Here is an 18686-nt window from a genome sequence, read left to right as displayed (position 1 = left end):
TGTGATGTAATTGTAAATGGATTTTTAAAAAATTTCTCTGATAGTTCAATCTTTTGTGTTCCTATTAACACAAAAGATTTCTGTGTATTAATTTTGTATCCTGCAACATTAGTGAACTCATTTATTAGTTGTGATAGTTTTCCTTATATCATGCTATCTGCAAATATTGACAGTTTTACTTCTTCCTTTCCAAATCTGGATGCCTTTTAACATCTGATTGCTGTGGCTAAGACTACCAATACTATGTTGATTAAAATCAGTATGAGTGGCTATACTTGCTCCCGATCTTAAAGAAAAACTGGTCAGATTTTCACCATTGAGTATGAACTGTGGGTGTATCATATACGGCCTTTATTGTTTTGAGGTATGTTCCCTCTACTCACACTGTGTTGAGAGTTTTTATCAAAAGTGGATGTTAGATTTGTCAAATACTTTTTCTGCATCTATTGAGACGATCACGTGTTTACCCTTGGTTTTATTAATGTTATGCATCATATCGATTGATTGATTGGCAGATGGTAAACCATCCTTGCATTCCTGGAATAAATACGACATGATGATGGTGTATGATCCTTCTAATGTATTGTTAAATTTGGTTCATTACTATTTAGTTGAGAGTTTTTGCATCTATGTTCATCAGGGATATTTTCTTTTTTTGGTAGTGTCTTGCCTGGTTTTGGAATCAGGGAAATGCTGGTCTCAGAGAATAAGCATGGAAATATTCCTTCCTCTCCAATTTTTGGAATATTTTGAAAAGTATAGGTATCAGTTCTTTAAATGTTTAGTAGAATTAACCTATGAAGCTGTCTGGTTCTAGACTTTTATTTGTTGGGAGTTTTTGATTACTGATTCACTTTTGTTACTACTAATTAATCTTTTCACATTTTCTGTTTTTTTCTGGTCAGTCTTAGTAGGATGCATGTTTCCAGGAATTTATCCATTTCTTCCATGTTGTCCAATTTGTTGGCACATAATTGTTCATAGTATTCTCTTATGATCCCTTGTATTCGCGTTGTCAGTTGTAAATTCTCTTTCATTTCTAATTTCATTTATTTGTGTTCTCTCTCGTTTTTTTCCTGGATGAGTCTGGGTAAAGACACCAATTTTGTCTACCTTTTCAAAAAACCACCTCTTAGTATCACTGTCCTTCTCTATTGCTGCTGGGTTTTCAAGTGTCCATCTCATTTATTTCTGCTCTGACCTTTATGATATCCTTCATTCTACTAACACTGGGCTTTTGTTTGTTGTTCTTAGGTGTAAGGTTAGATTGTTTGAGATTTTTCTTGTTTTGTGAGGAAGCCTATATCACTCTGAGACTTTTCTCTTAGAACTGCCTTTGCTGTGTCCCATAAATTTTGGAACACTGTGTTCCCATTCTCATTTGTCTCAAGTAATTTTGTCATTTCTGTAGACTCACTGGTTGTTTAGCCTCCGTGTATTTGTGTGGTTTTTCCCAGTCTTCTGGGAAAAAGTGCATGACTTCTAGTTTCATATTGTTGTGTCGATAAAGATGTTTGATGTGATTTCACTCTTCTTAAATTTATTAAGACTTGTTTTGTGGCCTAAAACGTGACCTATCTTTGGTAGAATATTTCGTGTACACTTGAAAAGAACGTGTATTTGGCTTTTTTTGAATGGAATGTTTTGTGTATATCTATTAAGTCCATCTCTTTTAATGTGTTCTCTAAGATAAAAGTTTCCATGTTGATTTTCTGCCTGGATAATGTATCTATTGATGTAAGTCAATGTTAAAGTCCCCTATTATTACTGTATTCCTGTCAATGTCTTCCTTTATGTCTGTTAATATCTGCTTTAAGTATTAAGGTGCTTCTATGTTGGCAGCATACATGTTTACAAGAAAATTAATGGCACTTGACCACTCTGTCTCCTAAATACAACCTGAATGTAAAATATTAGATAAAATTTAAGTGTGATTCACTTGATTTTTGATTCAAGATCTCTTCTGATATGTGTAAATAGACAAGTTTCTTCTGATAGCACATGCCATGGTTATCAACATTATGATCCTGGGCCTCATCAACAGGACGGTCCTGCAGTGGCCCATGCGCCCACACCTTTGAGATGAAGGCTGGGTTTTCTTCAGGATCCTCCCTACCCTTCTCCAAAAACAAAGTACGCTTTACATAGCCCAGCAGTTTATCTTTCCTGGAGGGGAAAACATCTCCAGACTATGGTTTTCCTTATAATGCAGACAATCACCTGTGCTGAATGATGGATTTAGTGTCAAGTTGGAAATGAACTACCCTGAAGCAGCAATTTAAAAACTATATTCTTTTTTGAAATATCTCCTTTGTTATTTTTCACCCCTCCTCTTTGACTGCATGAAATACAGAGCATTACAAAACAGCATGAACTTCATAATGTGTTGGGGGGAAAGAAAACTTGGACACAGTCAAAACTCCTTCAGCATGGATTTCTTTTTATGAGATGTGGATTTAAGCACATTTTGGCAAGAAAGCAGAAAGATGAGACTTCAAGTATTACCTGTCAACTTACTAAGACAATCTGGATTTCCAAAATAAATCAAGGAAAATGACGTGAAAGCCTGCAGGTAAGCTGAAAAATACCTCCTTCTCCCGTGAGTATGCTGAGTGGGAAATCTTCTCTGTGCTGTTCTTTCACCCCATGTAAGACGGGAGTCAATGACATGTTCAAGTAAAATCCAAGAACTATTCCAATTCTGCTGAAGATTTTAAAAGTCCTCAGGTTTAAAAAAATAGAAGATAACCTTTATTTAAAGCCATGGTGCGTTAAAGTTCTTTTTAAATAAGTCATCACACTTAAGAAAATAAGATTTGCCAAAAACTGAATACAGTTGTATATTATTTTAACGTTCCTTCAGCTTAGAGCTTGTAAAGACAAGGATAGGGAGTTAAAGCAGCTCCTTACTTGACCTCTGGTTTTACTCTACTGTTTACCAAGAGAATGTATAACAGCCTCACACTAGGACAATATTTTGCAATTCTGCAACACCCTTGAGAATATTAAATATGGGAAAATTTTCTTTGCCTATATTCATCTTGCTGAGAAACTATTTGTCATTATCTATTTCAAGTTTATCCAGTAAATTACATGCATTACTTTGGATCAGACAACACTGTGCCACCACATGAAGAAAATACAAGCAAAGCTACCAGAAATATTGGAAAAAATGACTGCTTTCCTCTAAGTGCAGCAGATGTCAATTGCAATGAGCATCCTTCTGCAATGTCATTATGCTGGAATTAGATTTCTAAAGAAACTCTTGGATGGATTTCTATCAAAATATGATAAATATCTACCCTCTCTGACCTCTCTGCAGAATACGGTTTGTTGAAATAACCACAGACAGTATCTGTTCACAGAAAAAGAAAATGACTTACAAGAAGATAAGACTTGATGGCCTAATTGCAAAATTACTGTAGGAAAAAAATTAAAAAAGATGCAGCCAGCCCTTCCTGCACATAACAGACATGACCTCCCAAAAGCTGGGGGTAAACCACATCAAATTTTAAGTGAACTCACAGGAGGGTCTTGAATAAATTACCCTCCCGACAATATTCTGCCTTTCCAGTCTACAGACTAAACTACTGACCAAGGGAAAACAGAGCGCCACATTCACCCAGACTCCCGAGTTGATTGGTTGATAAAATTAAATAATATAAATCTTGTTGGCTTGAACGTTTTTGCATTAGACACTGCACCAGTAACCCGAGTGCAGGATAACAGGGAGAGCAAGCCATGGGCCTAGATGGAATTTCTACTGGAAGCATTGGGTGGAGTGCCTCTGGGCTGCTACTTCTCACAAGTGCCTAAATAGTAAGATTTTAGTGAACAAAGGGCAGGGCCAATTTTCTTGCTGATTGTCTTATGTTCAATAAATCATTTTGGAAGTAACAATGATCTAGGTAATATTAACTGTTAAAAGATGTACAGGGGTAGGCAAAAGTAGGTTTACAGTTATGAGTATATTCTTGTACTATTAAATATTGTATTATTTTCCATACGAACAACTATAAACCTACTTTTGCCCAACCCTGTATGTATACTGTGTTGTGTGTGTGTGTGTATAATTTTTTAAAGATGGGACACTAAAAAACTATTTTCCTTTTATGTATTCTTTTTTAAAAAGTCCACATACGTTTTAAGTTCGCTGGGGTGACCCGTGCTATAAATGGACAGCACGTTGGGGGAAGGCTGCTGCCCCCAGCCCTGCAGTCAGCACTCAGTTCCTCCACGCTCCTTCCCTCTACTCAACCTCTTGTTGCAGTGACGCTGCCCTGACAGCCTCATCCCCCCAGAGCACTGACTGCATCTTCCGTCCAGTTTTGTGTAGTGCTTGAACAGCAGGATCTGCGAGTTTCTCCAGGGGGAGGAGGCTTACCTGGGTATTTTTTCCCTCCAGTGATCCTGCTTTAATAACCCAATGGAGAGCAGGGAAGGGAGTGGCAGAGAGGGTGACTACGTAAGCCTTGGCCTAAGCTCTGCCTAAGGAGTTTCTTCTGCTAAGGCAGATAGATGCCTTTGCTTTCCTTTCTCCTCACCTGAGGAATGTACATGGGTGATGGATGTTAACTCAACTTACTGTGGTGACCATTGCACAACATATACATGTATTATTATGCTGTACACCAGAAACTAATATAATGTTATATGTCCATTATATCTCAGTTAAAAGAAAAGGAAATGGAAGAAGTCAATTACAGAGTGTTATCCAATCAGGTGGTACAAAGCATATGCATATATATTCTTCATTTATAGATTCTTCCCTAAGACTGTCTTTGGAAGAATCCTGTCTCTGTTGTTAACTGATTTTACTTTTCCTGCAGTGGGACAGAATTCCTAACTGTTTGGAACTAAAGCCCCTGACAAAGATTCTCTGCCCTTCTCCATGCCCAGTAAACTGGCAGACGACCACCTCTCTTTAGTAACACAGGCAGACCCAACTTTTAATACCTTGCCGGAAGTATCTGCCCAGGAGAGAAACTCCAAGTACTATAACTTCATGTCCATCAAACTGAGGGATGTGTATCTCGGGGCGTGTACATAACAGAAGGATGGAACACAGAAAGCCAACGAATAACACTGAAGATGTCCAGAAAAAAACATTTTTAGAGTCCAGTAAAACAATTATATTATAGAAGAGGATACAAACTTGTGTTCATTTCTAGGATAAAGCAGAAACATTTAAATAGATGTCAAATGTCAAGATTACTGCAGTTGCCTTTTGCTCTGGTACCAGGCCCTGGACGCCTGCCTGTCACCATTCATTTTTGAAGCTAAGTGGAAATGTTTGCAAATTATTGCCTAAAGTAAAACCCAGGTCTTTCTCAGGTTTCTTCTTCTGTTGTATGTACAATCCATGACTCCATTACACATCTATGTCACATGAAATAAACCAGAAAGACAAAAAGAGACAGCAATAAAACCAGAGAAATTATATATATATATTATATATATAAAAATTTGAGTACAAAATTATAATTTTGTACTCAAATTTGCTTTTGATTCTAAAAGTAGTAATCGTGTCCCTGCAAATTCAAAGCTTAGGCTTGGCAACCGGGATGAACGAAGACAGTGTTAGAGCAATGTGTTCAAAATCTGGTACATGTACACTTTATAAATATTACCAAACTTGAAGAAAGTAAATTTGGTTCACTTAACGATACATCGAATTTTGCACCTGCTGTTCCCTCTGCCTGGAACACACTCCCCTTCTGTTCTCTGCATTGCTGATTCTTTCTCGCCCATCAAATTCGCCTCCTCAGCGAAGCCGCTCCTAACTCTTGCACCTAAAGCAGTCCCTCCTTAGTCCTGTAAGAGATGTGACTATCCTGTTTGTCTCCTTCAAAGACATTACCGCAATTTTTAAGTTACCTGATAATTATTTACTCTTTTCCATAATTTATCTGCCCCCTCCTAGCAGAGTGGGCCAGAACTTTGTCTCTCTTATCTATTGTCACATCCCTACCACTAATGTCACTCAATAAGTATTTGTGAATGAAGACTGCTGCCCGGTATTTGGAAACTTAAAAAAAAAAAAAAAAAAAAAAGGCATTTCTCACAGACTTTTAAAACCCTATAAAAATCAGACTGTGACACTGTTATAACCTGGATCTCTTTTCTTACAAACCTAAAAAGAAACTGAAGCTCAGCAACTCCCCCCAAACCCTTTCAGGATCACAAGTGTGGGGAGAAGACAGGGCCGTCTTCATTTCCCTGTCTCCCACTGCAGGGTGCTTTGCAAACCGATCTGCTGTTTCTCCTCGTTTCACTTTGAGTCCTGCAGGCTGTATAAATAGTGTGAAAACCAACTGTTTGCTTCTTTACCCAGAAATTGCCTTTTTCTCTTTCTTTCTTTCCTTCTTCCTTTCTTTTTCTTTGTTTCTTATTTTTTTCTTTTTTCTGTTTTGTTTTGTTTTTTTTGCCAACTACAGTGGAGAAATCACATGCTAAGGAGCGTGGCCTTCGTGCCGTGCACAGAAGAAAGAAAACCCCTTTCGACCCAATCTTCTTCCACAGTGTGGCCTGGGAGCCTCACCTCTGCTGCCCACGTGGCCAGGGCAGCCACCAGGTTCACGGGAAGAGTCACAAAGTGTGTTTTGAAACTAAGAAAAGTAAATGCCATATACACTGCCAGCTTCACAGCCAAAAATTTAATTGAACAAATACACACTTAAATAGCTGTGACTATTTTCCTCAAAGAGATCAAATTTAAACTCACATAACCAAGAAAAGAAATCCTACAAAAGGGGAAGAGTCATATAAGCAAGTACCATTAACAGTCACAAGTCTCAAATCCTATGGAAGCTTCTAGAGAAGGACATGATTTATTGATCTGGAATCAGACCTATTTGGAAGCTCACAGGTAAGCAGGGTAAGTAAGCCATCATTATCTAACGACAAAACATTTCTCCCTAAAAGAAAAACAGGGGTCTTATTAATCTACTTTCTAACCTCCTGGAAGATCGGAGTATTCTTTGGGGTTAGGTCAAACTCTCCCTCCGGAAGCCGCCTTGCACTGCCCACAGCCTGAAGCCATGGCTCAAACTTCGCCTCACCAGGATCCGTGGTCCAATTACCCCAGGTCGCTGTCTCCAATGCAACGACTGACTTGTTTCCTTCCGGCCAGGACATTTTTATCAACTTTATTTCAAAGTTAGCTGTTTCTTCATGTGCATTTGTCCATCTAGCCTCTCATTGTCAAATGTAAAGTGACTGAGGGCCAGGACCCTGCCAGTTGTTAAAACAAACCCGAGCACCCGTCCCTGTTTTCAACGAACCTGACAGAGTCTTGCTCCAGGACATGACAACGCTGAAATGAATTTCACACTTGTGCAGAACACGTGTTACTGTGGCCAGATTTCTCAATCGTAAAAGCAAGGCCCCGAATCACTGGTGCCATGTAAGGCTAGCAAATTCACCTACATGCATTCGTGCCATGATGCCACTAATGTGGTGCTTTTGAAAAGGAACATGAGATCAGTTTTAGAATTAAGCAAGATAAGAGTACTGAAATAATACAAATCCACAAATGGATAAATGATTAATCTCCTTAGTTATAAACTTTAGAATACTTACCCAAGCATGAGACAATTATTATTAGGACTCAGTGGATAACATTAAAAACCTGTGCCAAATGTATATATAAAGCACTATTACAATATAGGTAGACAGCTAAATATTTTATCTACACCCAAAAAACGGTGCCCGCTTTAGCTCCCAAAGATTTCTGATAACAACTAAAGCAGATGCAGGAATCTACAACCCTATGTAACTCGAGTTTCTAAAAAACCCATTTGGTCATACATTTCAAAGTCGTGGACATCAAACAGTGCGCATGGCCAAAAGTGGCGTGGCCAGGCAGAAGCATTTTTAAGTAGTCCAAATGAAGGCGCATGCTGAGTGCTTTGCAGTAAATCTATGGTATTCCTAGGCTCTTTTATTAAATTGCTTTCTTATCCTTTACATAAGTTAATAAAAACTTTGTTCTAAGTAGTATTTAATAACCTAATATTCTGAAAAACTTTTCACTCACACCTTATTATCCCATGGCTTTCAAGTACGCTGATTACTATGAAAACCTCTCCTTTCATTCAAGCTATTGCTGGAAGGAATTTAGACAGGAGCATAAAAGAAATTATTTGTAATTTAAATAGGCATTTAAAATCATACCTTTAAAATTAACACAATGTAGAATTCTGAAAAGTATATCATTTTGTTAAAGCAAAATTCCCTTTAATATCTGCACTAATGTGCTAGTCTGGAAATGCTGAGAATACCAAGCACATGGTTGTGTCCTCTGAAGCTTAAAAAACGACCTTCGCCTAGAAAGGGCTCACAATCAGTTGGGGCTTTGGTCTGAGCAGGCAGGTACTGTTTATTGCACTTTATATAAAGTGAAGACAAGCCGTGTGTGGCTAACACAGTCGCCAGCTTCTGCAATGTTCGTTCTATTGTTTCAGGACAGCACAACCTTCGGCTCCAACAGAAATCACAGACAAAGGTTGAGTGAACAGACCTTCCGAAATGTGCGTATGACAGGTATCCATAAAGAGGTGTGTGTGTTTGGTGTTTTCTCAGGTATAAAAATAATTAAAAAAATATAAGTCTATATCTTCATTTAAGCTACCACTTAATGTGAAGGCAAAAGGAGGCTCAAGAAAAAGCAAAACAATTTTGGGAAATGGGAATCCAGCAGACTGTTGATGAAAAACGTATTGTGAAATGTCTACCTTTTCCTACCATCATTCACATCCTATAAATCGCTTACGCAATTCAGTCTGTCAACATTATAGATCCTGCCTGATGATTTTGTAAATCCCTACATGATTTCTTCTCTGAAAATAAATTCATCAACATACATTAACTAGAATGTCCTCTTTTTTGTTTTTTCTGACATGGCATAATTAAATTAGATGGTTGACTAACTAAGCATTCTAATGAAAACAGGAAAACACAAAAATATTCCAAGATTAGTTTACGAAAGTATTCTTATACTTTATAAAAATTAGTATGAAAATTAAGGTAACCCATGGAAACAAATATTTAATTTTACTGAAGTGATTTATTTGGATAGTTCAAGTAACTTTTTAATTAACATGGCAAGCTCATGCATATATATCTTTAAAGATGACAAATTTATACATAATAAACATGCTCTCAAAAAAATACTCCTACATACAAAATAATGACAACTATGTCAAGTATATCCAATTTAGAAAGAATAAAAGAGACTATTCAAAAATTAAAATGGTAGTTATGTGAGGATAGGGGCTTTATGGTGATATTTTTCTTCATTCTTTTATAATATTCTTATATTGCTTTTAAAAAATTAAAATATACATTTTTTGGTTATACACAAGAAACACTCCATAAGTTAGATATTAAATAAGACTAAAGTATAACTTCTAAATAAACCACTGTGTGGGTTTAAAATAATCCACATACCTGAACCGACCTCTTTCTCCTCTTCTTCAATGTTGTTTTTGATGCTATCGTATTCCTCATCAATGGTCTGATTACCACGCATCTGGGACAAAATTCTACGGGCCTTTTGAGTCTGTCCTTTCTGAATGAGCCATCGGGGGCTTTCAGGTAAAAAGAGAAAGCCAAAAAACTGTATAACTGCTGGAATTGCTGCAAGTCCCAACATGTACCTGCAATAAAAAAATATATACGTAGATATATTATTGTAAAATTTGGTCTTATTAGCACCACATTGTGAATAATATCTGATGCTAAGTTGGTCAGAATGATTTGTGTTTGTGTGTGTCACCAGCAAAAAGGATATTTTTCTGCTGTAGTGAGAAACTGCAAAATGAAAGTCTGATTCTTTTCTCTCACACAAATTACAATGAAAAAGAATGGGCAAAAGTCAGAATAACCATACAGACGCATTCTGAACCAAACACGTCATGCAGAAGTCCACAATCACCATCCCCATCCAATACGAATATATGTAACACACCTAAGTCCGTATTCTACAGTATAAAATGGGATTAAGACAAAACTCTCTGACCTGTTTAAAAGGTACACTATTCAATAAAATGCCCAAATTAAAGAGTTATTTCTACTCTGTGAGTGATTAGTTATGATTTCCTTTTGCCATCAAGCATCATGTTCACCCTCAATAATGAAGGAGTGGAAATCCATAGGGAAAAAAGATGGATTCAGAAGCAAATAATGCTTATTAAAATGATGGAAATGCCTTATAGTATAGTTTGATATTAGGTAGTGTGATTCCTCCAACTTTGTTCTCCTTTCTCAAGATTGCTGTTGTTATTTGGACCTTTCTTTTGATGTTCCATATAAAATTTTAAAATATTTGGTCTAGTGCTGTGAAGTATAAATATGACATTGGTATATTGGTAAGAATTGTGTTGAAACTACGGATTGCTTTGGGTAGCATGGACATTTTAATGATGTTAATTCTTCCTGTTCATGAACACGGTATGTGCTTCCACTTACAATGGAATCTTCTTGTATCTTCTTTATCTTCTTTAATTTCTTTAATTTGTATCTTCTTTAATTTCTTTCTTCAGTGTCTTATAACTTCCTGAGTACAGGTCTTTTGCATCCTTGGTTAGATTTATTCCTAGGTATTCTATTCTTTTTGAAACAATTGTGAATGGGATTGTTTTGTTAATTTCACTTTCTGATAATTCATTATTGGCATATAAAATGCAACTGATTTCTGGATATTAATTTTGTATCCTGCCACTTCACTGAATTCATTTATCAGTCCTAGTAGTTTCTTGATGGAATCTTTGGGGTTCTCTGTGTACAGTATCATGTCATCTGCAAATAAAGATGGTTTTATTTCTTCCTTTCCAATTTGTACACTTTTCACTTCTTCTTCTTGTCTGATTGCTGTGGCTAGGACTTCCAGCACCATGTTGAATAAGAGAGGTGAAAGCAGACATCCCTGTCTTGTACCCAATCTTAAGCAGAACACTTATAGTTTTTGCCAACTGAGTATGATGCTGGCAGTGGGTTTATCACATATGGCCTTTTTTATGTTTAGGTATATTCCTATTATCTCCACATGCTAAGAGTTTTTATCATAAATGAGTGCTAGATTTCATCAAGTGCTTTTCCCGCATCTATGGATATGGGCATGTGGTTTTTATCCTTCATTGTGTTTATGTGGTGTATCATATTTATTGATTTGTGAATGCTTACCAACCTTGCATCCCCAGAATAAATCCCACTTGATCATTGTGTATGATCTTTCAGATGTATTGCTGTATTCGGTTTGCTAATATTTTGTTGAGAATTTTAGCATCTATGTTTATCACGGATATTGGCCTATAACTTCATTTTTTTTGTATTCTTTTTATTAGGACATAGTAATCAAAACAACATGGTACTGGCATAAAAACAGACACATAGATTAATGGAACAGAATAGAGAACAAAAATAAAAACACATCATTACAGTTGATTAATATTTGACAGAGGAAGCAAGCACATACAATGGGCTAAAGACAGTTTATTCAATAAATGGTACTGGGAAAATTGGACAGATACGTGCAGAAAAATGAAACTTGACCATGTTTTTATGCCACACACAAGAATGAATTCAAAATGGATTACAGATTTAAATGTTAGACCCAATACCGTAAAAATCCTAGATGAAAACACAGGCAGTAAAATCTCAGACACTGTTTGTAGCAATACTTTTTCTATATATTTCCTCAGGCAAGGGAAACAAAGCAAAAAAATCTTTACCTGCCCTTAGATTCTAAATATTACCATGCTGGGTAAAGCAATCATGGCTGTAGGTCCCTGCCTTACATGACTTTGAACATTTCTTGCCAATCCCTCCTAGCCTACAGAGTTTCCTTTGAGCAATCAGCTGACAGTCTTATGGAAACTCCCCTGTAGGAACCTAACTGCTTTTCTCTTGCTGCTTTTAAGATTCTCTCTTAAGAGAATCTTAAAAGATTCTCTTAAGAATCTTTTATGGGTTGATGGAATCTCAGACATGGCACCAGGCACTTCAGTTTCTCCCTGTAGACCACTAGTGCCTTCCAAGCTGCCACCCCAGTGCCAGAGCTGAGGTAATATGTCTGAGTGAGTCCATGTGTGGGTTCTTTTGGAGGAAATACTTGGGGCTCTAGCAGTTTCTTCCACCGACTCAATCCCCACTAGTTTCTGCAGCCAAGGGACTTATCTTCCTGTCACTGGAAACCTGGGCTGGGGGACCTGGTGTGGGGCTGGGACACTTCACTCCTAAGATATCCCTCCCAAATTTTTATCCACCACATGACGATGTGGGATAGCCTGTCCCTCATCTGCGCCCCTCCTACCAGTCTGGATGGGTATGGTTTCTTTAATACCATAGTTGTCAGATTGTCATTCAACTCCATTTCTGACAGTCCTGAATAATGGTTGTATATTTTAGTTGTAATTTTGATGTGGTTTTGCAAAGAGGCGAGCCATGTCTGCCTGCACCACCATCCTGACTAGCTGTTTTCCGTGGATCCAAGTTCCCTGGGTATGTTCTCTGGAAGATTCACGATGGCAGAGTTCTGAAGACCGACTCTGTTTACGCATCAAACATGTTCATGGGTATTAATACACCAGTGCAAAGTCACCTGACTCAACACACATTTCAAGGCTGTTCTGACTTTCAAGCTATGTTAAACCCAAAGCATAGCAGTCTTGAAGGCTCCAGATATACATCTTGTGAAAAAGTTCGTTTTTTTAAGTAATTTCATTTTAATTCATAAACAGCAGGAAGGAAATACAATCGTCACATGGGTGTTAGGAATAACTCCTAAAGAGTAGCTAAAACTATATATGGAAACAGAAAAATTTAACTAATACTTATAAAATAAACAGTGTTTATGACTGACTGACTAAATGAATCACTTGGCCTCCACGTTACAGAAATCTTATTAGACGTATTTTCTATTTTAAGCCATGGGCTGTGATAATACTGAATCACTCCTTCCTCTGCTCACCCACAGAGCAGAGTTTTAACCTCAGTTGATGTCACGGAGACTTGTAATAAGTTATCCACCTGTCCCGCTGGATTGCATATTTAACTTTGTGTACAGCACAGCCCCTGATAAAGTATATTGAACACAGAAGGACTTAGTAAATGTTTCATGGAATGATACAAAAGCACTTATATATCTGAACTTTCTGTATTACACAGAAAATAACTGTGCTTCACACTCACATATCAGCATCTCATGCAGCGACTCTTCCGGATCATTTAGCTCCTCAAACTTACTTGCACAGTAATTCTGGTGAAACCGTTTGTTATTCTAGATACAGCTCGACCTTCTCTTCTGAAGCTGACTCATCTAAAGGAGGCTGTGTAGGGATCTTCGGATGAGAGCTAGAGATCAGCTCGAACAAATGCATGTTTCTGGCCTCTTCCTCTTGAATGTTAACTGGCATAACCAAATCTGTTACTTATATGTAGGTTTTATTGCTGTAAATCAGCAATTTTCAACTGGTGTGCCACACAAATTTTTAAAACATGCAATACCTGATTATTTAGTCAGGAGCACTGACTTCTTTTGCCTTAGACTGTCAAATAAAAATGACAACAGCCAACAAAACAATAGCCATCCCGTGTGAATGAATCAAAATTATACATTTTTTTTGTCAGATCGGCAAAAAATATATTTTTTGGTGTGCTGCAGAATTTTAGTAATCAGTTTATGTGTGCCAGTAGATGAAAAAGTTTGAAAATTGCTGCTGTAAATGAATGAAATTTCTTTTTGGTTGTACTCTCAAAGAAAAGCGTATACATAGTTGTATTGGCAATTATTGCCAATTATTTAAAAGAAAAGCAATGAAGAGGTAAACCAGATTAGGAAATAAATCTTAAAAAGGAAAGCCTTTATGTTTCATTTCTCTACTCCTTTTACGAACTTTCCTTCTGTTCTCCAAACACCCTTCAGTGATAAGTTAAGATTAAAGAGCTGCACAGAATTTCAAAGGAGTACCTGAAATAAATATAGAAACTGAATCATTTTCCGGCCTAAAGATGCTCATATAACACTTCGCAGTTTATTACCCAGTATTTAATCCTAGAACACAATAGTTTTAAAAACTAAAAGAAAAAATAAGGAAAGACAAAGAGTAGAGAACAATGCTAATATACGTATTAGCTAGCCCAGGTGTCCTAAGTGAGCCACAGAGGACAGAATACTCGAGCTCCTCAGCAGAAATGTACAATTCAATACCCTAATGCTAGGACCGGGAGGGGGGATGGGGGTGGGGGTGTAAATCCTGATTCCAGAGACTGCCCAAGATAAAACCCGCCTTAGACATTTACATCCTAATGCTTTTCTTTTAGAAGTAAAACAAAAGAACTTATTTTCACTATATTTTAATTATCTTTCATGATAAAGATATTTTGATAGGGCACCTGATGTATCATCTGAAACACAATAAATATGCTCCTGAGGGCATAAAAAAAGATATTTTGATAAGAATAAATTTGCATGGCTTTGTAGAGCCCAAATGCACATGTCGGGCTGGGGTCGGGGGTGGGGGTGGTGAGGGGGTGACAGCTGTGGTTTATGATGGAGAGAGCACAGGAGCACACCTGGGTCACACTTCCGGGCACACCAACCACAAAATGCTGGTCAGGTCACTTAACATCGTAACGCACAGGTGAAGGTGTCCATCTCCTAGGACAGCTGGGATAATTAGGTGAAATCATTCAGCTGGTACCTAAACTGGAGAAGATGCTCAGCAAAAACTGTCTTCACCTCCCCGACTCCCTCCACCCTTAGCCAATTTGATGCAACTTGTCTATCTTGGCTGGATCATCCACCCAAACTTTCCCTAGGTAGAATTAACCAATTTCTTTCTTGAGGAAAAAGCCATTCCTCTGATGATGTGCAGACTGCAGATAAAGAAGAGGTTGCTTTGCTGGAGCACTGATGAGAACTTTAGCATGCAACTGAAAGAGCAGGAACTCTACAGACTTCGTTAAGGCAGTATTAGGGACTCACCAGCAGCCTCCTACTTACAAGGAAATCAGGAACCAGATAAATGACAATAAGTATACTGATATGACAAAGAGTCTACTGATAAACTAGGGCAGTCAATCCCCAAACAAGCAAGCAGTCCCCTACAGATACCATTATTATCGGTAATAATGGGGAATCTCATATATGAGTTAAATCAAGGACTCCAAACCCTGGCTGCACATTGCAATCACCCAGGAGGCTTTTAAAACACACCACTGTCCAGGCTCTATCCAACCAGGAATTTTGATTAATTGGTCTGGGCTCCAGTCCCAGGGAATTCCATTTCACTAAAAGCTCCAGGGTGGTGCTAACGTGCACTCAGGCCTGAGAGCCACCGATCTAAGTGTTTTAAAAACCCAGGGGGTGAAAATGAGCAATAAGCACCCATGTCCACACCGTGGGCAAAAGCCACGTGCCTCCTGGGGGCGGCACACCAAGCTGATGGGAAGGAAAAGGAGGTTGGCTCCAGCAAAAATGACAAGCTTTCATGAGTTCTAAAAACCTTTCAAATGTTCTTGGGCATCATGATCACTCCCTGCAAGGTACCTTCTAAACTTTCTAACTGAAATTAATGAAAGCTATTTTCTGGTCCAGCCAGCAGCACCAGCACCTGCCTACCAGAAAATGAAGGACAGGCCCTCTAATGCTGAGTAATGCTTTCAGTGGTGCGGTGGGAAAAGCTATCAACAAGGGAGACCAGCTCAGCTATTTCATCTCAGCTTAAGCCTTCTTCCCAGGGCCAGGAACTGAAGTTCTGTGAATCTGAGATTCTGCACTTCGGACGCCAGCCCTCCCCACTGTGGCTGGCAGGCCAGCTGCTGCTGAGGACCAGGTGCCCAACACAAAAACAGACAGGTCCTTCCCTGAACCGAACAGTCGCCCTCATTCTTGTTTCGAAGGAGTCATATGCTCTCACTTATGAAGCCAAAGACAAGTGTCCTCTAATAAATCACCATTTCAGACAGAATTTTGAAGTTCCCTTTTCCGAGTGGATAATATGTGATTTCCTGAAAACATGGTCAACCGATATAACACAACAAACACGCTCCTTATTCTCTAGTAGTTCCATGAGGGTGATGATTATGTTCCAAATACATGAAAATCTACGTGAATGTTCAAACTCATCTGGATATGTAATCCTTTTACCACAATAACAGCAACAGTGATAGCTAACACACAGCATTTGTTTTATGTGCCAAGCACTGTTCAAAAGGGCTAAGATACCTTAACTCATTTATCTTCATAGCAACCCTGTGAGGTGGGTACCATTATCATCTGCATTTAGACACAAACAGGCTACAAAGAAGATAAAGATCTAGTATGCGGTAGGACTAGGATTAAAATCTGGGCAGTGTGGCTCCTACAAATGTTCATTGTAAGTCAAGCTAAAACAAATTTTTAATGAGTAGTTAACATAATTCTCCAACATTCATAAAAAGGGGTACTAATTGACCTCAGTTTCATGTTTGAAGACTTTTGAGGATTGTTTCGGAAGTTTTACTGCTCAGTGACCTGTGTGAAAGGCAGCAGAGCCTTTAACCACCTGGAGAACAACAGGTGGAGGGGCTGGCTGGGGGCAGTCACCCCCATCGCACCCAGCACAGCTCCTGATGCAGAAGCACCCCCTGGGCTGGGGAGCTGCAAGCTGGACTTAACCAGTACAGGCCCGCTGAGGGCAAATGGAGTATCTTATTCTTCTCTTGACATCAGTGTGTTACTATGAAAATAGCTGAATTATCAGTTAGTTACAAGAACTCACCTCTAAGGGTAAATTCGTGTTGCTTGCTTAAACACTGTGACAAACTGAATTTTTATTTTACTTGTCTTTAACGTACACAGGTAAACTTTCATGTAGGTATAGGTAACAAGGAAGTAGACAGTTGAAAAGATGACTAGAAGCAAAAAAAAATTTGACTTGAGATTCGAACTTTTAAAAATATTTTATACTATAACAAATGTGATAGGTCTAAAGTTTTTCTCTATACTTTGTTTTCCAATCTCTGCCTCACACAGGCCTCCCCAAGCCTCTCTCCTCCTCAATTCCAAAAGAAATTGTGCGGAAGGAATTATACCCTGCATCTACATCCTGTTTACTTCTTTTCTCCCCTCCTTTTTCTTCCTTAAATTCCCAAGTGAAGTTTGCCAGTGCCTTACAGGAGAAGAGCTCTATGATTTATGGTTTTAATTGTAAGTCAAGCTACACAGGAAAAACTATCAGAGCTAAGGGAAATGTATTACAATATGTAATAACATATAATTGTATGTAACTGTTTGTATAGTTCTTTTCAAAAATGTTCATTTATCCTCGCATGAGGACATTTCTTATTCATTGCTTTTAAAGAGAGAGGAGTGGAGAGAGAGAAATACTGACATGAGAAACATCCAAGATTACCTCCCCTGCACACTCACACCGGGGATCCGACCCCCCATCCAGGCATATGCCCCAACCAGGAATCAAACCCACAACCCTTCAGGACAATGCTCCAACTGGGCCCCACGGACCAGGGCCTGTTTTCATAGTGCTTAGGTGCTGAATTCTACAAAGGAAAGACACTTCTCACTCTGTAAAGCAAAGTGAAGGTTTTTCTGAGCTGCACTCATTTGGCCAATTATCCTCTGAAAAGGCCACGGGAGTGTTAAGGTCTAGTTCAATAACCACTTTCTTACTTATCTCCCAACCTCGAGTTGTGAAAAGTATACATTTTCAAACCAAATCTTCACCTTGTAGTGTTCGAGTCACAGAGAATCTTGATATTTTTGAAACAAAAAGGGAGAAAACTATACTTGAACAACAATAAAATTAAAAATAAATAAATAAATAAATACATGGATGTTGAATTAAAAAAAAAAAAAAACATTAAGAGTAGCTCAATGACAACCTCTGAAATTTTATCGGGAGCAGAGGGAGGGTTTTTAGCAATGTCCTCTAATATTGAGACCACGGCAGGAGATACATAAGAAAAAAAATGTGAAAAAAAATCAAGAACAACATTGTATTTGTAATTCTAATAGTTTTATTGGCATCTCTGTCTTCTAACTAGCATTCTGTTTATATCTATTTATTATTGATTTACAAATCATCTCTATGTTTGCCCATTCTGAATAGTTCAAGTATGTAAGTTACAGGAATAGCATAAATATTAAGATGTTATGCTTGCCCCAGCTGGGGTGGCTCAGTTGGTTGGGCATCATCCTGCAAACCAAAAGGTAGTTCGATTCCCGGGCAGGGTACATGCCTAGGCTGAAGGTCCGGTCCCTAGTCAGTGTGCCTTTGGAAAACAGCCAATCAATGTTTCTCACATCAATGTGTCTCTTCCTCTCTTTCACCCTCCCTTCCCCTACCCCTCTCTCTAAAATCAAAAATAAAAATTAAAAAATAGTTTTTTAAGAGATGCTGTGCTTTATTCTTTACAACTCTACAGTTCCAAACTGGCATCCTTTCACTTATAACTATAAAATAAACTATAAACTTCCCCCCACCACCAGAAACAGTTCACTGACAATAAAAAGTTCTGCAGTTAGAATCAGTTCCCTAATGAAGATTTACTGAGTTTCCTTGGCTAAGGCTACATTTCTTGTGTTCTTTCTCAGCTTTTTACCTAGGTAACAGCTTCTGAATGTATATTAAGTGCCTAACTCTAAGCCAATCATTAAGCATCATGAATAAACTTAACTAGAGATA

At 38.1% G+C, this 18686-nt stretch overlaps 1 protein-coding gene across 1 annotated transcript in view; it reads right to left on the bottom strand.

Moving 5' to 3' along the window:
- SLC2A13 (solute carrier family 2 member 13) overlaps positions 1 to 18686 on the bottom strand; it is a 280975-nt gene that overhangs the window by 207403 nt on the left and 54886 nt on the right. Inside the window, exon 3 of the mRNA XM_024575883.4 lies at positions 9451 to 9659. Within this exon, the coding sequence (XP_024431651.2) occupies positions 9451 to 9659 (209 nt within the window). The remainder of the gene's footprint in view (positions 1 to 9450; positions 9660 to 18686) is intronic.

Source organism: Desmodus rotundus, chromosome 3, assembly GCF_022682495.2.
Source record: "Desmodus rotundus isolate HL8 chromosome 3, HLdesRot8A.1, whole genome shotgun sequence".
Taxonomy (NCBI): domain Eukaryota; kingdom Metazoa; phylum Chordata; class Mammalia; order Chiroptera; family Phyllostomidae; genus Desmodus; species Desmodus rotundus.
The sequence above is the reverse complement of the archived record's forward strand: the minus strand, read 5'-3'. Positions and strand labels throughout refer to the sequence as shown.